Consider the following 19,364-nt stretch of genomic DNA (forward strand, 5'->3'; position numbering starts at 1 on the left):
TATTACACAGCTATCATTGGTTCTAGTACGTATTCAAGGGGCTGCGTGGCCCAAGGCGTATGCAAGGCGTACAAGTAAATAACAATCAGGAAAGCGGTCTACAGCTGACCGTGAAATTTTGTGTGGCGGTGTGCAGATCCCATATAGGGACTGAGGATATAGAAGAAATCTGGAGATTGCCCATTGGACACATGCTACTTCCCACCACTACCTGATAGCAAAAGTCAAAAGCAAAAGATATGAGCATATTTGTTGGTTACTCCAGGGTGCATCCTACTTCTAGTAAATGGAGCTCTCGTTTTTCATACAGGTGGCATTATTGTCCCTTGCATCGTCGCATTCGACTCATTGATTTAAAAGGCTAACCCGCGTCCCAGATCTCTGGGCTCCTATGACTCAAAAACTTCAATTGATTGAGCCCAAAATCAAAAGTGTCCCTTTCATATCCGACTTCAGACAAGTTTACAATGAAGTCCACGATGTTTCTCACATATGACTGGTGATGGCTGTGGAATATTTAAAAAGAGATGCTGTTGTGTCAGGAGATGAACCACCCTCTTCTCGGGACATCAAAGTCGGAGGTTGCAATATTTGGAGGATTACTGAAAACAAGGTAGTCTTATATGTTGTGTCACCGAGGATTTGGGATTTTGAAGGCCTAGTTGAGCGAGACGAGATCGTTAGCCCGCGATCCACCATTCTGCAATGGACCAAATCCTGGGTGAATTTGTTTGAAATAGAGATTATGCAATATTTCGCTACAAGAGCTATAAAGGTTTTGCCAGTCTAACGAACTGTCACCCTAATTCTTGAAGCCAGCACCCTTACCCAATAGCAGCTGCTCTATCTCCTTGTGGCCTCCAGTTGAAGCCGCCTCAAGAGCATTATCGTAATAACCACCATGCGCGTTGACCTCAGCACCCTTGTCTAACAGCAACTGCACGACCTCCTTGTAGCCTTTGGATGACGCCGCCCGGAGGGCATTTCTACAATGGCCGCCCTGGCAGTTAATCTCAGCGCCATTGTCTAACAATAGCTGCACAACCTCCTTGTGGCCTTTGAATGACGCCGCCTGGAGGGCATTTCCATAATGGCCGCCCTGGTAGTTGATCTCAGCGCCATTGTCTAACAATAGCTGCACAACCTCCTTGTGGCCTCTAGATGAAGCCGCCTGGAGGGCATTTCCATAATAGCCGCCCTGGTAGTTGATCTTAGCGCCATTGTCTAGCAATAGCTGCATAACCTCCTTGTGGCCTGTGAATGACGCCGCCTGGAGGGCATTTCTAAGATAGCCACTCTGCGCGTTAATCTCAGCACCCTTGTCTAATAGCAACTGCACGAGCTCCTTGTGGCCTCCAATTGAAGCCGCCTGGAGAGCATTCCCGAGCCTGCCACTCTGCGTATTGACCTTAGCGCCCTTGTCTAATAGCAACTGCACGAGCTCCTTATGGCCTTTCAATGAAGCCGCCTGGAGAGTATTTCCAGAACGGCCACCCTGGGAGTTGACCTCAGCGCCCTTGTCTAACAACAGCTGCATAATCTCCTTGTGGCCTCCAGATGAAGCCCCCTGGAGGGCATTTCCATAATGGCCGCCCTGGTAGTTGATCTCAGCGCCATTGTCTAACAATAGCTGCACAATCTCCTGATAGCCTCTATATGAAGCCGCCTGGAGAGCATTTCCGTAAAAGCCACCCTGCGGGTTGATCTTAGCGCCCTTCTCTAATAGCAACTGCACGATCTCCTTATAGCCTCTAGATGAAGCTAAAGCCGCCTGGAGGGCATTTCCATAATGGCCGCCCTGGCAGTTGACCTCAGCGCCCTGATCTAACAACAGCTGCACAATCTCCTGATAGCCTCCATATGAAGCCGCCTGGAGAGCAGTTCCGTGATAACCATCCTGCGCGTTGATCTCAGCACCCTTCTCTAGTAGCAACTGCACGACCTCCTTGTGGCCTTCAGATGACGCCGCCTGGAGAGCATTTCCGAAACGGCCACCCTGGGCGCTGACCCCAGCGCCGTTCTCTGCGAAAAGTCGAACTGTGCGTTGAAGACCTGCTAGAGATGCGTAGTAAAATGGAGTAGCCATGGGGTGACACCGAAACGGCTCATCGTGCCAAGGCCGATCTGGGTCAAAGAGCTTGCCCCACGCTGTATATGCTTGACCTCGCTCGAAGAAGAACTTGGATAGAGCGTCCATCACATCCTTCTCTGTCTCCGCAGGCCGTGCGTGTACCAACAGGTATGAAGCACAATACTGCGCCAATGGAAAGTTGGACCTGATTTCCTCGATTGGCCTTTGCTCATCAAGATACGACAAATATGACAGACATAGCAGCGCCATCTTCATGTGTGATCGTGTCATGTTAAACTGCCCTTTCCACTTTCCTTCAGGGGATTCAAGGAGGAAATTCCTCGCTGTCTGGTGAATGAAAAACAACTTCCCATCGTAGACGCTGATGAAGAGACCACATAGATTCTTCACGATATTTTCGAAGTCCCCGTCTGGCCATAAGCTCTCCTTCAGTTCTGCATACGAACTGAATTTCTCCTTCAAAGCCATCGTCAAGGCTATGTTGGCTTCATCAAGCGTCAGTGGTCGTGCCGCAGCCAGAACAAGTTGGAGAAGAGTTGCGGTCTTAATCTCATCCTGGCTCCGGTCCAGAATCTTTTCGTATGCGTCTGAGACCTTGGAAGGTAGGCCAGAAAGAAGTGCTTCCACATCCGATCGCCGACCATATTGACTCGGACTTTGCTCAATAATATCGAACGTAAGATGTAGCCAGAGGTATGTGCGATTCTCCATGCCTTTGAGGTGTTTAGAAATCATTTGACGGTCGCGCTCCTGAAAATGCCTGGCTATTTGATTCACCTTGGCATCAATGAATAGATCAATATCCTCGGCATGCTTCACCCCACCGTCAAAACGCAGGTAGGTATCTGTATCACGGAGTTTGTTGAAAGATGCCTCACGGAGTTTGTTGAAAGATGCCATCAGGTCATCATATGGGCGACTAGTGATCAGAAACTTGAGTTTCGACGAAGACGAATGCCCGGATGGAGAATAGAATTCTCTTAGCTTGTCAATTAATTGCTCCCAGTCCTTCTTTTTGCACTCATCCAAGGCATCAAGAACACATACGATTTCCCCAGCCTCTCGTGAGTTGGCGCATTGTATGAGAAGTCGCCAGAGCTCGGAAAAGTTCGTTGTCAAATTTTCCCCGTTTTTTCTATGACTTGAGGTTCCGTACTGGAGTAAGGCATTGGTGGGATGGTGTGTGAATAACTGATGGAGTATTGCACGCAAAGCATTCGTGGCAGACATGCGGTGCTCGTCTCCATCCTTGAAAAAGAAGTAGCAGATCGTGGATGTCGTGATATTCGTAGAAAGCCTGTCTTCATCGATGAGAGCCCGCGATAAGACTGACTTGCCACAGCCAGGGCCAGCAGATATCCAGAGAAGTCTAGACGTCTCGCTGTCACGCCAATTTCGAAGTTGGTTGTCCTGAAAGAACCATTCACATGTGTGTTGGACTCTCTTTGGGTTGAAATTTTTGTCATCTTCATAGCCAGAGGCGAGGCTTTGAAGGAGCTCTCGTTCCTTCTCATCTTCATAATTCCTCTGGGTCTGCACCCCATTCGCTTCCAAGATCATCCGAATTTTATCAAGGTTATTCCGTGACTCCCGCATTTCCTGAAGCAGAGAATCTCTGTTTTTGCGAATTTCCTCTGCCTCAAGAGGATGGATGTAGCTACTACAAGTCTTGCTCAACCTCTCAATTTCCGTCGTCATTGAATCCCAATAGCCCCCATCGGCCATATTCTCCCATGCACGGGAGAGTTGAGCTTTGGAAAGATGGCATATTGAACGCGCCTGGTACTCGAGGATATGGGAATAGAGCTTGGCCAAAGGCTCCATGAGCTCTTGATACTCTTCTCTATGCTTAGAACAGATATAATTCCTCCGGCAGAGATCCCAGTAGATCAGAACATCGTCAATTGAATTGAAGCCTTTTAGCATTGCTATATTGCTTGTTGTGCCACTCGAGAGTAGCTTTCCGAGTCAATACTAACTCAACATTCGGGGATTGTCTTGACCTACTGGTAGCAGAAGCGAAACTCCAGCCCATGCTAACGCTGCATATGGCTGAGTGCTAACCGCTTTCTGGACGACAGGGTCGGCCCAGAGAAGAAACTTGGTCAATTTCTCAACTTGCTCTCGTATCTTCACATCCTTTCCCGGAAGTGAAACTCGCCACTGCTTCTTCTCTCGCTCTTCCAGCAGCAGCTTCACAACCTGCTGGAGTAACTTCGGAATTGAGAGATTTGCGTCTGCTGGCTTGTTGTGCCGCATTGAGCCTAAGTGCTTCGTGTAGTCTTCCGTCAACTTGGGCTCTCGATCCTGTAATAATTTATATGCGCGAGCCCAAATATCGCGGTCGTCACTTGATGAACTGGGAGATTCGGAAAAGCCTGGGACCGGGCCAGCATTGGAAGTCCCTAAAGCTGGTTTGACCTGTTCGGAAGGCTTTTCGGCAACACCAGGAGGCTGTTCAGAGGTCGTTATGTTCCGGGAAGACTTAGCAGGGCTAGACGTGTGTAGTGCTGCGGTCGAATAATGGAGTGCGCCATCTTCTTTATCTCCATCGCTCTTTTTCTTCTTGGTGAATTTTCTTTTGATGAAGCAGCGCATGTTCCGTCTGACGATATTGAGAAAGTAGGTTGTAGAGGGCAGTAGATCTGAAGCTTGTCGACAGAGAGGTTATCAGGCGAAACAGTCCATCTGGTTTTCATCATGGAGCGATATATGGGCGCTTCCACAGATACACGTGTCGACAGTCAATTTCTCAGATGTGACCGCCCGTGCATTAGCTTGTTCTTCAAAAACCCCACCAGCGCTACTCACATTGGGGGCGGGGATTTGGACAGAGTTATACGACTATTGAACAATTAGTTATTGGAAATCGATTGATGACCGCAAATTACGCTCAGTGGCTTCGATACTCGGATACGTAGTCTGTCATTTGCTAAAGTCACATCATGAATTATATCGAGCTTTGAGGGGGCCTCAGTGCCTTTCCGTGGACGGTGTATTAGCGTGCTGCAGGTGGTGATAGGTAGGCGCTTACGGAGGACGTGGTCAATAACGACTGTATCCTTACCTCTAGTCGTTCCACCTTATTTATGGACTAAGCTATCATGTGATAGTATTTTACAATACATTTCGATAGTTCGAAACAAATTAATTTAAATATACACTAGCGTGTTTCGAAATACTGTAGGGTCACGGAAAGGGTCGAAGTGAGCAAAGTGTTGAAACTGTTCCCCTTCTTCGATATAAATGAATTTCTAACATATGTATCCTACTAATTTCGAGGGAACGTCGAATTTCGACTTGGACATGGTCGACTTAATCGAGGGAGCCAATCTCGATTCTGTTTTTGATATGTTGGTCAGCAATTTCCCAATTTCTGACGACCACAATTTTCGAAGCCATTGCAGTGCAATGGTGATGATTGTCAGATGCAAGTCTTTGATCAAAAAGAGTTCATTGAAAGTAAAACACTCAACTAGAGAGAGAGGAAAGGAAGAGGAAGAGAGGGGGCCTGGATACTGCCAACCTCTATACTTTCCGTGGTCCAATCATTTCGGACTCCAGCTCTCACCACCTTCCTATTCGGGGCATTTGCCCTATATGGAGCTTGAAACCGGCGTCCGGTCCAGCAAGCATGCAGTCCAGCAAAGTCCGGCAAACATGCATCCTTCATGCTCCACCAGTACTGGTGCGTCATATATCACAATGATCTACGGTTATAATTCAGAAACTTAATATAATCAATTCATTAAGAGATCAAAACCATATTTACTTATACCATGAAGACAATATTTCTCGAAAACAAGAAAAGAGATCAAACTCTACCATAGAATAACAAACCCCGGTGAACACCAACCTTCCGCAAACGAATCTCCTGCCTGTACCAATCAGCCTGCAAATCCGCAGCAGCAAAGATGGAAGCCTTGTTGGTATAATGATCACCGGGGACCTGATCGAGATACACAGCCGGGTGGAGTGGTGCATAGGGTGGACAGTGATAGTAGCAACACCAGTGCGAATACACGTCGCGACGGTGAGCATGAGCGTTTCGTCGTTGTAGGTTATGTCTTGCGGACTTAGGAAGACGTTAACCCAGTTTATGATTTCTCGTGGGTTGAATTCGGGTCCTTGGACTAGGGTCTGTCTAGGTAGAACATGCTCCCTGCGAATCCGTTAGTTACTCCATTGTCCACGGTGTCTGGGCCTGGGGATTTACATCTAATAGAGGGTGTGTCGGGGAGGGATAGGTAGGGGTTGGTTTTCAACACCCGACAGAATTGCCTTCATAGCCAAAGCGCGTGCAGCTCAGTGTCGATGTGCTTGGTAATGAGTCGAAAGGAGTCGGCATCGGCATCATCGAGGATCTTCAACAACGCTTGACTCGAGTCGAGGGCTTGCTTGCGAGTCGGCCTGTCAATGAACCGGATGTATCGAGTCAGAATTCCTGGTATGTCAATCTCTGATCGCTCAGACCCGCTTTATTGACTCCACAGGCCAAGCAATACACCTGTACAGCCCTCAGGTTTGCAGTCATCACTGGGGACTTTGGTAGTCAAGGGATCAAGATCTCGCTATCATGGTCAAAATGATAGAATCACTCTGTTGAATCAGGTGAGATGGACTCTGTCTCTTGCCTATCATCAGCTGACACCTTCAAGTTCGCGGAAGCCAAAGGATTTGTCAATCAATGCTCCAAAGACTCTTCCATTGTGAAACTTGCCAAAGAAGTACAGTTCCTACAGAGCAAGACGCAAGCGCCTTTGAGCTCTCCGCAGTCTATATCGGAATTGGAGAGTTTTCCCGAGTTGCTCCAGCTTCTCCAGTCCCTTCCATCGAAGTCAATATGTGACAGGCTGGTGGCTATCTATACCACCAACTTTGAGAAGACACTGCGGATCCTACACATTCCTTGTTTTCTTCGTCAATATGCTCATTTCTGGGCAAGTCCTGAGGATGAGTCCTACCTATCTTCGCCTTTTATCCCTCAACTGACTGCAGTATTGACTGTCTCAATCATTTTGGGAGAGGAAAGCATCAAAATGGAAAATAGCACTTCTTGGGAATACTTGAGATTAAATGCAGTCGGTCGCTTACAAGCATGGCTACAGAAACTCCCAAGGAAACACCGCACAGAGCTTACAACCCTCCAAATTGAAACACTCATGCTCCTAGCCCGCCAACTTCGTTTAACATCCGCGGAAGAATCATGGAAAGCTGCCGGCTCACTTGTCCGCTCTGCAATGGTAGTGGGACTACATATCGATCCCTCTGGATCTACCAAATTGTCGGTCTTTCAAGCTGAGAATAGGCGGCGATTGTGGATCACCATTGCCGAGATGGACCTCCAAGCTTCAATCACCTCTGGGATGCCAATCATGACGCCTAAGGTCGATTTTCATACACTCAGCCCCGCAAACCTAAATGACGCCGATTTTGACGAGTCCACCACCGAGCTCCCTGCTCCTAGACCGTTGAATGAATCAACTGACACTCTTCCTCTGGTCACTCTCGCCAGGACGTTGTCGCACCGTATCAAGGCTATGAAGTTTATACAGCAAACAGGATCCGAAACCAAACTAGATGAACGACTCAAGCTAGGCAGAATACTAGAAGAATGCTTACGAGACATTCCATATCCTTTGAAGATCGACTGCACTTTGAATAATGATATCATGCCGCCCGTCCTCATGAGCCAAGTTCTTCTAGACTTATACATACGTCGACCCCTTCTTTGTCTATACAGACCAGTCGACACAGACAAAAGCCGTGCCCCCCAAGAAATACAGCGAGCATGCCTAGACTCATCATTGATGATCTTGTCCTACCAAGACTACCTCGACCCCAACCTAGCCGACCTAGACACCCAAAACTCCCACGGATATTGGGATATTTTCCACACATTCTGCAAGAACGATGTGTTATGGGCTGCTCTCAGTGTATGCAAGTACGTGGGGCAATATACACAGCACACGCCAACTACGAACCAACATTCCCCGAACGGTTTTTCAGATCTCAACATCAAACAACACCAATCACACAGCAAAGCCAGTCTAACAAGACTGGTGGAAAATACCCTCGACAGCCTATCCCGCCGCATCGGCGAAGCAGGAAATAGCGTCAAAGATATCGTTCTCCTTGCAGTAGTCCTGCAATCTGTGCGCGGCCGTGGCTCACCCGAAATGAAAGATCGCTGGATGACACAGGGCGCAAAGAAAGCTCTTTCTGCTTGCCGGCAGTATCTTTTACCTGCTGTTACAGATCAGCATTCTACTTTTGGTGTACGTAAAATGCACCACGCCTGGGGTTTTGGTTTTACTAACGCTGTTATAGTACCAAACGCAGGACTCTATGGTTCCATCCAGCAACAATCTTGCCTCGCAATTTACATCTTCTCCTCATATCACTCAGCTACCAGATCTGCTACAGTCGTCCGCACTAGCTGCGGATTTTGCTAATTTCCAGGAATTTCAAGAGGACTTGTTCTCGTTTGATGAGACATTTACTTGGAATTTGTGAATAGAATATAATGCGGTCTATTGCAGAAGATCGGGGAAGTGCTAGTTCCTTTAAACAGACAACTCACAACTACCCACGAGAATCAACCGAGTTGTTCGTTTTGTTATAGAACTGCGTCATATCGAACCTGAGCACATCCAGTCCCTATATCCAGATTAGTTATTCGCACTCATGTCAAAGTAACCCAAAAGAGAGAGAAGAAACTCACCAAAGCCAACTCCCTCGCAAGTGCCTCGTTCGTCTCGGATTCCTTACAAATCCGAAAGAACTGATCATTCTCAAGTGCCTTCTCAGGATCCTGATCCCAAAGTCTTCGGAAATTCTCTCGTGACATAGGATCGATAATATCTCTCCAAATACGCATCCGCACTTCACTATATTTATCCAAAATAGAATCGTCCGCAAGATTCTCGTGGATACCAACAAGTGCATCGAAGAGGTTTCCCACATCTGCGATTCCACCCGTAAGTCCAAGACCACCACTACAAAGCCACGGCAAACAATTAGCCTCTCTCTCTGTCTCCAGTGAACAAGTCCAATCCCCTCGGATAGGTAACCCATAATAGAAAGAAGTGATAGACTTACAAAGGATTACAAAGATGCGCCGCATCAGCAGCAAGCAAAACCCTCCCAACCCGAAAAGCAGGCGCACACCTCTGCTGCATTTTATAAGGCGAGATATTCGTGATTCGATAGTCACCAGGTTTAGGACTCCCCGGTAAAATCTCCTCATAGCGAGCTGGCTGGCGCGCGATGTACTGTTCTCTACTGAGACCCGGCATATCGCCGTATGTCACTCGGTAGAGGCCATCTTTCGTTATGCGGGCGGCCATGTAGTATTTTGTTGGGTGGACTATGAAGTTTGCATCCCAGTAGTTGTAGCGGTCGAAGTCGTAGTATACCTGTCGTAGATGGGGCTGAGTTAGTTTTGGGCTTTTTGTTTTGGAGATGGTATAGGGTATAGCGCGTGGTAGGTAGGTAGGTAGGTGTACATTTGTAGCGATGATCTGAGCATTCAGTGTTTCGCCAGGATACTCAGGTCCAAATAACTCTCGTCGAACGGTACTGCTAGCCCCATCACAGCCGATAACATAGTCTGCCTGCGATCTACGTGTTCCACTGGTAGTCTCAACATCCACCCACGCTTTACCCTGATCCTGGCCGATTTTCACGACCCGATGAGACCATTTCACCACTGCTTTTGGCTGGCGCTGGATGTGTTCGTAAAGAAGTTGTCCCAGTTGATCCAGGGGCAGGACTTGCATCTTGTATGGGTAGTCTTCGGGCAATGATGCATGATTGATTCCGGCGATGAAGCTGGTATCGTATTTCCGGAATGCGAAGCCCTCTGGGCTAAAGCCACGCTCCTTTAGATCGTCTAGCACGCCTGCTCGTTCTAATTCGTAGGTGGCGGCTGAGGCGTAGTGGGCTGCGCGTGGCTGTTTGTCTAGTTCTGTGCCAGCGTCGAGTAGTTCTACTGATATTCCTTTTTTGGAGAGGAGGAGGGTGAGGATTAGACCTGATGGCCCTGCGCCCACGACAATGACCTGGGAATAATGGTAAGAAATTATTGTTTCACCCAACGGTGGGATAGATATACCTTTTCGATCGCCATATCCTTTAGCAGCAAAGCTGGTTTGTATACTTCACTTCCAGAACCCCCGAAGCAATAAAAGTCCGAGACAAACGATTTGGCGTCACCAACCACGTCTTAAGTGTTCCCACCGTGGGGCCATCCCACTATAGTTGGGATGTCACAGTCTAAAATCGCCAGCGATTGATTTCATTCGCGTCTTCCTGCGGGGAGCTGCGGGGCATTGGGGGATTTCCGACACTACCAAATATGACTTCGCTTTCACCAGAGAAACTGACGCTGGAATTCAGATGAAGGAGCCCCGTTCCACGAGCTTATTGTCTGCAACGGGATGTTTCCTTCATATGCCTCGGTTGGTCGAGTCGGGTATTCTTCGATCGAGTTGGAGATGTTGAGAGATGGCGGAGAGAATGTTCCGTTGAATGTACCTCCAATTCCCGAGGTCGGGATTGAAGCCGAAGCTAGAGTATTATTGCATGTGGAGGATCCCTCGTTCTGTAATCGTCTTCTCTTGGGACTTGGTAGATCCTGATGCCCATCCCAACCAGCCCTTTCGGGGTCGGCATAAGCATGCTGCCACCGTCGGATGCCATGAGAAGTATCGAGAGGAAACTGTGACCAAGATTCTATTCCTCTCTTTTCAAGTCTTGGAAATGGCACGTAGGGCGTGCTATGATCTTGGCTGCCCTCTTTAGGAGGAAGTGCTGTGGCAAGTTGCTCGTCTGAGACGTGCGGAAGGAGATTGAGTAGTATGCTCTCTGTGAGCTGGAGTCGGTTTTCCAGTGCTTCTGCGTATCCCTTCTCTGGGCCTCTGTATTGCTGTTAGCTCTGTCTGTAACTCGTTGTTGCCGAGGAAATACCTTCGGAGTTGTTCAGGCCAGTTGCATGGCCGGTTGTATTCGAGACACTGTTCACATACAGGTCTTTTTCAAGTTAAGAATTAATACAGTGAGGTTCTGGGTATAACCATTCATACATACTTTTTTCCACTGCACTGCATTTGACGTTCTGTTAGTACCAAGTTGAGCGGGCTTATAAGGACGCAACCAACCTTCTGCTTCCGCGACCGACACGCATTACAAGCAATTGTGATACGACCGGGCTTCTTTTCTTTTGATTTCGATGCCATATTTGCTTGTTGCCTGAATATTGAGTAGGCCAAGACTGCATTGCAGATGTAGTCGAACGGTGGCGGGATGTGGCAGATCTCATCGCCTGAAGGTTCTGCCGACAACTGCGGAGAACCCGCGGGAGATCATAGCGGCCATTTGGTCTAATTCACTTCTATACTCGACACTGGGTGAATTATCAGCCGAGTTCATGTTCAAACGTATGCGAGTAACACTGGATTGAATGTTATTTATAGTCACTCTATTCATACTCAAATTGCATCTTATTTTTTTCAGATCTATACTATAACACAACATGACTACAAAGTCTTCATACCGGATCGCCTCCATCCCCGGAGATGGAATCGGTCCCGAGGTAGTCAGTGCCGCAATCCAAGTGGTAGAAAAATTGGCAAAGACCTTAGGTACATTCGATATCAACTTCGATCACATCCCATGGGGCACAGCACACTACAAGCAAACCGGAAGCTACGTGACCGGCAATGCCCTCGACACCCTACGCAGCTACGATGCATCATTGTTCGGTGCTGTAGGTGCTCCCGGTAAGATTAACTGAGTTTACAGAATCTATAAGCCCCCCTGCTGACCAAACACGAACAGACGTGCCTGACCACATCTCCTTATGGGGATTGCTCTTAGCAATCCGAGGCCCTCTCCAGCTCTACGCCAACGTACGCCCCGTACGAACCTTCCCAGGAACAAAATGTCCCCTCACCACCGCCACAGAAGGCATCGACTGGATGCTCGTCCGCGAGAACTCCGAAGGCGAGTACGCAGGTCAAGGCGGACGGTCCCACGTCGGCCAGCAATGGGAAGCAGCAACAGAAGTAGCCCTGTTCACGCGGGTCGGCATCGAGCGCATTATGAGATTCGCATTTGAAATGGCGCAGTCCCGGCCGCGTAAGCTGCTGACTGTTGTTACGAAGAGTAACTCCATGCGCAACGGGATGGTTCTTTGGGATGAAGTTGCTGCTTCTGTTGCTAAGGATTTCCCGGATGTGACGTGGGACAAGATGCTTGTCGATGCGATGACTGTGCGGATGGTTGCGAAGCCGCAGTCTATTGATACTATTGTTGGCACGAATCTGCATATGGATATTCTATCGGATCTGGCGGCTGCCTTGGCTGGTTCGATTGGTGTTGCGCCTTCTAGTAATCTTGACCCCACGCGCAAGAATCCTTCATTATTTGAGCCTGTTCATGGGAGTGCTTTTGATATCACTGGGAAGGGGATTGCGAATCCTGTTGCTACTTTCTGGTCTGCGGCGGAGATGCTCATCTGGCTGGGTGAGAAGGATGCCGCGGCTAAATTGATGGGCTGCGTTGAACGCGTTTGTGCTGCCGGGATTCTGACGCCAGATCTTGGAGGAACCTCTGACACTCAGGGGGTCGTGGATGCTGTGTGTTTGGAGGTTGAGAAGTTGGCTTGAAAGGAGAGATAATTCATTGTTTCGTGTTTTTCTTTCTTCACAATGGCCTCGTCTTGGACCAATAGCTTCCATGCAACGGATAAAATCACATAGAGATTTAACCAATGACTGCAAAGAACTCCTTATTTTCAACGTGAGGATAATAGTTCATGGTGTGAAGAGAACGGCCTTGGAACGTTTTCCTTTCGAGTCAAGACATTTTGATTGCTGTTTCAGTTCATTCATGGATCATTCCACGCTCTAGAAAGATTCACTAACGAGTAGTTTCGTGAAGAAACAGAAAGAAAAGCCTTTGACCTTCCAGAAAGCAGATGAGGGACTTGAAATGCCATTGTCACAGGGAGAAACCCCTTTGTTCTCAACAGAGGCCTAAATGAACATGCTCAATATATGAGAATAGCATCATGTCTCAGTCAAAACATACAAATACTCAAATCACACCTGGAAAATATCCAGAAAACATCAAAGCAAACCTCCAGTATCCAATCTATAGTCTCAACACCAATATCAACATCAATATCAACATCAACATCAACATCCAATCTCAAATCAGAAAAGAAGGTCAGTCAAATCCAACAACACCATGGGCTTCAACAAAGAGACCCACCCCTACTTATCACTACCAGATACTCCGTCCATTGAATGTGAATCCCCAGGCCCAGACACCATGAATAACGGAGTAACTAACGAATTCGCAGGGAGCATGTTTTACCTAGATGGCACCCTAATCCAAGAAGCCGAATTCTGCCCACGAGAAATCACAAACTGGGTAAACGTCTTCCTAAGTCCACAGGACATAACCTGCGACGACGAATCACTCATGCGCACTGTCGCGACGTGTATTCGCACTGGCGTTGCTATTATCACTGTGCGCCCCATGCACCACTCCCACCCGCTATGTATCTCGATCAAGGTCCCCGGTGACTATCACCCCAACAAGGCGTCTATCCTTGCTGCTGCTGAGTTGCAGGCCGATTGGTATAGGCAGGAGATTCGTTCAGGGAAAGTTCGTATTGACAGGAATTTGTTGTTCCGTGGATCACCTGCTTGACCTTTTTCTCTTTGTCTGGCGAGATTTGTTTTAGAGACATGCTGTTTCATGATATAAGTTGCATATGGCCTTTTGACCTCTTATAAATTGATCACTTTGTTTTTTTTTTCCGAAATAGTATACCGTAGATCATTACCATTGCAATCAATGGCTTTGAAAAGTGTAGCCGTAGACAAGTCGCTAGAAACTAGGAAATTGCTGCCCAAGCATATCAAAAAGGGAATCAAGATTGGCTCCCTCGAACAAGTCGACCATGTTCAAGTCAAAGTTTGATATTCCCTCAAAATTAGTAGGTTGGGTATCCTGGAAATTCATTTGCGTCGAAGAAGGCGTATCAGTGAGAAGGCTTTGGTCGTTCATGTCTGATGGTTGAACAAGGACTGACGGGATAGCTGTGAAGCCATGCTCTCTGCCCAACGAATGTACCCTGTCAATGTCTGTGTCTGGGTGCACTTTTCGATCCCATTGCTCTGAATTGCTCGGCTCTGTGGAGGATCTGTGGTCTTCTTGCGAATGCGATGCACCGCCTAGTTTTCGTCTTCTTTCTTCGCGTGCATTCAAAGAATCCATAAGCGTGGAGTCTTCTCCAGGGACGCCTCGCGCATAGACGTGGGGGTTGGCTGTTGAATTGGCACGGTGTTCTGACTCTTTAATCTTTGCAGCTAGCACCGAGAGCGACATGTGACAATGCTTGGCTGTCTCCCATTGATCAGACATTAGACGTAGAAACCCGGAAAACTCATGAATTTCCCTACCAATAGTCAGTAGACAGCAATAGCAAAGAAAACATCAATAAGACACATACTGAAGTCCCTTGGCTAGGACATATTGCTTCAACTGGCACGCCAAAGCCAAAACCAACCCTGACATCCACGCAGCCGATAAAAATCCCGGCCAGAACAAAGCTTGCCGACTATGCACTTGCAACCGCAGTGCCGAAAGAATAGACCGAGCAGCTCCGATGCAAGTCTGCAATCCAGAACAAAATTCCGCAGTTGACGGATCCAATGACAACGAAGGCCGGTGAATGATCAGAATGAGATGCTGATATAACACGGTGAAAAAGGGACTAAAATCAAACGGACTGTCAACCATTCCAGACCCTGCCGTTTGATCAGATGTTGATTGGTTTCGCTGGAGATCGAGTGGAAGGCCGTTCCACCACTTGTGCACATCCGTCACAAGGAACAAGACTGAAGTCCGCCGCACAGATCGAACCAATATCGACTTATGGAAGAGTTCTAGTGCTCTTCCTGTGAGGGTTCCGGATTCGACATAGCTTGCGAGAATGGCTTCTTTCCCGTGGTCGTCTTCTCTATTCCCAAACTGGGAGTGTGAAGCTCGACGTTTATCACCTCCAGGATGTCCATTTCCACCGGATGTCGAGCCAAGCGTCTTTCCACAGCTCACTTGGTTTGCCTGCACCCCAGGGGAATGCATCTCCCTCGCCGCAGGTAGACAAACATCGATATCAGAATCCTGGATACCAAGCGGTAATCCCAGGGCCTGACTCAGATACCGATCAATAGCATATCCGCACCAAAAGATGCGCTTTCGTAACTGACGATCATGCGTGGAGAGTTGCTTATATCGAAACGGACACCGATGAAGACCAGCATGAAGCATTGAGCGTAGTACACAGCTACCAACAGTGGATGCCTGTCGCAGTGACATAGTGGCAACAAGGTAAACTTGTATAGCCAGGAGTGCTTGAAGCGACGCAATATCATGCCGAGAGGAGAGTGTCCCGAGAAGCGAGTTGATACTGCCGGGTGATTGGATCTTCGACTCGGATGGTAGATTCAAATCTGGTGCTAGGAGACTCCCCAGGTTGAAGACGCATTGGAAAATTGTTGTCCAGCATGTACTGCGGTGATCTATGCAGGAGGGCTGTGAAGGCGGACTTTGATTCGTGGAGTATATCTTCTCCATTGCCTGTAGGAAGGTGGGACCATGCAGAAATGGGAAGAGAGGATGCCAGATTTTGAAGTACATCATCATGAGGCTCTTTGCCATGTCTGGGGGTGGTAGCTTTCCCAGGGCTTCTGTTAATGATGGGTCGTAGGTCCATTCTGTTGGTGACTCCACTTCCGTTGTCGAGGTGTCTCTGACTGATGCAGTGCGCTGTCGCTTTTCGCGAGGTGAGTCCTCGGGACCGACTAGGGTATCTTCTGCTGTGGGAAAGTTTGTCTCTGATGAGTCTCGCTCATCTAGGTCGTTAAATGCTCGCTTGACTGTCTTGATGAAGTAGACGCCGCTGGAGCTGCCGACGAATTGGCTGTCCTCGTTTGAGTGTGCTGTCAAGGAACCGATCTCGGGTGTCTCAGGTACGAATTCTGACGCCATTGTGCATATATCATTCCGTGCGAGTGAGATGTTCTTCGAAGCTTTCGAAATGTTCTAGAGAGGCTGAGTAATCCGTGGTTTACATCCGGGGAGGCTGACTATAGTGGCCATTTGGTATAAATCCCCGTGGTGGCGTTTGCCATTAACCGAGGACTGGGAAGGATTGGAATCGTAAAACTTTAGTTGCAAATTTTTACGGTGTTATAAGAAGACTTTTCTTGAATAAGAAACAAGGCCACGGCCGTTCATTGATTCTTGCTGCTCTGACGAACCCGAGAACAAGCACTGGGAACAGCGTGTGCCGTTCCGCGACGAATAAGGAGATCTATGTAGTACTCAATAAAGAGCAAGCAGAAAGCACATGGTATGAACGAAATGGAAAAAGGGAAGAGGATTCGATATCGAAAAGAAGTCATAGCGCCCTGCGAAAGGAAAGAAGACAAGGAATAAAGTGAAGCATCAAGATAAACCGCATCCAGCGCCCAGGGAAAAAAACACTTTTACCGAACTGCCATAAGACACTGCCAGCTAAAGCCGGGCATACTAGAAAAACGGGAAATTCATCGAAAGAATGAAAAAAAAAATCCGAATGTCATACCACATTCACTAAACACCAATAAGGTGGCTGCCTAAGACACAAACTTTTCGAATCGAGGGATATCAGGATCAGAGGGAGAGAGATAGGGACGGAAAGGGTAAAAAGGTAGGAACAAATGTTGGAAAAGAGAAAGGAAAGGTCATCAAAAACGTGCGTCCAAAGATTTCCGAAAGACAGAGGATGAACACATCATTTAAGACTTGTTCTCCTCGGCGGGAGTCTCCTTAGCAGCCTCCTGGGGCTTGGAGTCACCAGCCTCTCCCTCGGTACCCTTGTTCTTCATGTACTCGTCGTAAACGTTGAGAGCCTCGTCGACCTTGCCGCGGAGAGCCTCCTCATCATCAAGCCTATAGAAAGGTTGTTAGTAAATGATCTCACAAGAAAGTAGGGGAAAGTATAGCTTACAGGCCAAGAAGCTCAGAGTTGTCCATCTCAAGAAGCATACCAGTGATCTTGCCAGCGAGCTCGGGCTGCTGAGCCTGGATCTTGGGGTAGAGAGCCTCGCCGAGCATCTGCTTCTGCTGAGCGGGGGGAGCGGACAGGAGAGCCTGGCTAGCGGAGCCGGTCTCGGCACCAGCGGGAGCACCACCGGGGGCGGGCTGACCACGGCCCTGACCACGACCCATCTGGGGACCACCACGGCCGAAACCGGGGCCACCGCGCATGTTCATGGGCATACCGGGAACCTGACCACGGCCACCGGCGCCACGGCCGAACTGAGGACCACCCATGGGGTAACCCATGCCGTTAGGAATGCCACCAGGGCCCTGCATGCCCATGGGCATACCCTGGAAGTTGGGGGGAATCTGCTGGTTGGGGGCCATGCCGCGACCACCCTGCTGGGGGAAGGGACCGGGGAACTGGCCGGGGCGTCCACCAGGAATACCAGCCATGACCATACCAGGCTGGGGAGCGAAGGGCATACCGCCACGCTGGCCGGGCTGGGGCATGTAACCCTGCTGGCCGGGGCCGTAGAAGACGGCGGGCTGCATGTAAGGCTGGGGCATACCAGCGGCGGCGGCGGCCTGCTGCTGGCGGATGGTGTTGCGGGCCTGGATGCTAGCCTCAAGCTGGCTGCGGCGGACATCCTTGCGCTGAGCGAGAGCAACGTAGAGGGGCTTGGCGTTGACCATGCGCTGGTTCATCTCAGTGACGGCCTTGGAAGCTTCATCGGGGCTGCTGAAGCAAACGAAACCAAAGCCCTTGGACTTGCCGAAGGCCTTCTTCTCGGACTTCTTATCGGCGTCCTCACCCTCCTCAGTCTTCTCCTCGGAGGTCTCTTCGGTCTTCTCCTCGGCCTTCTCCTCGGTCTTCTCCTCCTTGTTCTCCTTGTCGGCCTCCTTCTCCTCACCCTCGGGAGAGGGAGAGCGCTCAGCGGAGTCGCGCATAACCTTGGCGGAGGTGATGGTACCGTAAGGAGCGAAGAGGTCACGGAGCTTCTCATCGTCAATGTCATCAGTCAGGTTCTTGACGTAGAGGTTGACACCCTGGTACTTGGAGGCCTTCTCCATGCGGGCAGCCTCGTACTGCTTGCGGAGCTCCTCCTCACGCTCGTGCTTCTTCTGGGCACGGCCAACGTAGAGCTTCTGGGACTTGACGTCCTTCTCGTTCATGGACTCAACGGCGGCAGCGGCGCTCTCGTGGTTGGCGTAGTTAACGAAACCGAAACCACGGCTCTTGCCCTCGTTGTCATGGCTGAGGGTGGCGGAGGTGATCTCTCCGAACTTCTCGAACATGGTGCGGAACTCATCATCGGTGATCTCGAGGTCAATGTTCTTGATGTAGATGTTGGTGAAGTTGGCCTTCATCTCCTCGAACTTGCTCTGGCGGTCCTTCTTGGAGATGTGGTGGCCGACGAACACCTTCTTGTCGTTCAGCAGCATACCGTTGACGTGCTTGATAGCGTTGTTGGCGGCCTCGGCGGTCTCGTAGTGGACGAAACCGTAGCCCTTGGAGTTGGCGAACTCATCCTGAGCGACCTTGCAGGACAGAATGTTACCGAAGGCAGCAAAGGTGTCGTGAAGAGCCTTGTTGTCAATGGCGTTGTCAAGGTTCTTGATGAAGACGTTGCCCTGGCCGGTCTTACGGAGGGCGGGGTCACGCTGAGACCACATGATACGGCAGGGCTTGCCCTTGATCAAAGTGTAGTTCAGGTCCTCGAGGGCACGCTCGCCATCGGGGGTGTTGTTGTAGTTGACGTAGGCGTAGCCGAGGGAGCGACGGGTGACAGCGTCACGGCAGACACGGATGGAGGCGACCTGACCGATGGAGGAGAAGAGCTCGTAGAGCATGGCCTCGGTCACGGAGGGGTCGAGCTCGCCAACGTAGAGCGAAGCCGAGTGGGGCTGAGCATTGGCGCCCTCGCCGGCGGGCTCGGGAGCAGCGGCGGCAGCGGCAGGGGAGCCGTTGGCCTCGGGGGTGCCGTTGACAACGTTGTCAGTGGCGGGGGCGGTGGTGGGAGCTTCAGCAGACATTTTGACTGTTGTTACTGGAAAAAGAAACGTTTTAGCATGTGCATGCCGAGCCTATCGCAGAGAGGGGGAGGGGAAGATATGAGGCAGATGAACTGAGGTTACACGACAGTCCATGCGGGCTCTTTGACAAGCC

General features: G+C 49.4%; 7 protein-coding genes across 7 annotated transcripts; 3 read left to right on the forward strand and 4 right to left on the reverse strand.

Moving 5' to 3' along the window:
- Window positions 1–802: 802 nt before the first annotated feature.
- On the reverse strand, window positions 803–6,446 carry PENARI_c012G07984 (uncharacterized protein; the record flags this gene model as incomplete). Its single annotated transcript, XM_022632978.1, has 6 exons — window positions 803–4,051; window positions 4,100–4,546; window positions 4,904–4,936; window positions 5,949–6,041; window positions 6,101–6,254; window positions 6,361–6,446. 6 exons carry the CDS (start codon window positions 6,444–6,446, stop codon window positions 803–805), a joined length of 4,062 nt encoding a protein of 1,353 aa, XP_022487072.1.
- A 685-nt stretch (window positions 6,447–7,131) lies between these two features.
- PENARI_c012G10410 (fungal specific transcription factor domain-containing protein) lies at window positions 7,132–8,608 on the forward strand (the record flags this gene model as incomplete). Its single annotated transcript, XM_022633039.1, has 2 exons — window positions 7,132–8,370; window positions 8,423–8,608. The coding sequence occupies 2 exons, from the start codon at window positions 7,132–7,134 to the stop codon at window positions 8,606–8,608; spliced, it is 1,425 nt and encodes a 474-aa protein (XP_022487209.1).
- Window positions 8,609–8,677: 69 nt separating this feature from the next.
- Window positions 8,678–11,331, reverse strand: PENARI_c012G01176 (uncharacterized protein; the record flags this gene model as incomplete). Its single annotated transcript, XM_022632802.1, has 8 exons — window positions 8,678–8,752; window positions 8,817–9,090; window positions 9,194–9,510; window positions 9,601–10,155; window positions 10,209–10,318; window positions 10,481–11,013; window positions 11,183–11,196; window positions 11,254–11,331. The coding sequence occupies 8 exons, from the start codon at window positions 11,329–11,331 to the stop codon at window positions 8,678–8,680; spliced, it is 1,956 nt and encodes a 651-aa protein (XP_022487141.1).
- A 296-nt stretch (window positions 11,332–11,627) lies between these two features.
- On the forward strand, window positions 11,628–12,762 carry PENARI_c012G03442 (uncharacterized protein; the record flags this gene model as incomplete). Its single annotated transcript, XM_022632859.1, has 2 exons — window positions 11,628–11,874; window positions 11,933–12,762. The coding sequence occupies 2 exons, from the start codon at window positions 11,628–11,630 to the stop codon at window positions 12,760–12,762; spliced, it is 1,077 nt and encodes a 358-aa protein (XP_022487133.1).
- A 583-nt stretch (window positions 12,763–13,345) lies between these two features.
- PENARI_c012G08773 (uncharacterized protein) lies at window positions 13,346–13,813 on the forward strand (the record flags this gene model as incomplete). The annotated part of the gene is made up of 2 exons (XM_022632996.1): window positions 13,346–13,406; window positions 13,461–13,813. The coding sequence occupies 2 exons, from the start codon at window positions 13,346–13,348 to the stop codon at window positions 13,811–13,813; spliced, it is 414 nt and encodes a 137-aa protein (XP_022487111.1).
- A 180-nt stretch (window positions 13,814–13,993) lies between these two features.
- Window positions 13,994–16,159, reverse strand: PENARI_c012G06175 (transcription factor domain-containing protein; the record flags this gene model as incomplete). The annotated part of the gene is made up of 2 exons (XM_022632926.1): window positions 13,994–14,564; window positions 14,619–16,159. 2 exons carry the CDS (start codon window positions 16,157–16,159, stop codon window positions 13,994–13,996), a joined length of 2,112 nt encoding a protein of 703 aa, XP_022487322.1.
- A 791-nt stretch (window positions 16,160–16,950) lies between these two features.
- Window positions 16,951–19,231, reverse strand: pab1 (polyadenylate-binding protein; the record flags this gene model as incomplete). Its single annotated transcript, XM_022633065.1, has 2 exons — window positions 16,951–17,104; window positions 17,163–19,231. The coding sequence occupies 2 exons, from the start codon at window positions 19,229–19,231 to the stop codon at window positions 16,951–16,953; spliced, it is 2,223 nt and encodes a 740-aa protein (XP_022487266.1).
- Between the last annotated feature and the right edge of the window lie 133 nt (window positions 19,232–19,364).

This window comes from Penicillium arizonense, assembly GCF_001773325.1.
Source record: "Penicillium arizonense strain CBS 141311 chromosome Unknown PENARI_contig012, whole genome shotgun sequence".
Lineage (NCBI taxonomy): Eukaryota > Fungi > Ascomycota > Eurotiomycetes > Eurotiales > Aspergillaceae > Penicillium > Penicillium arizonense.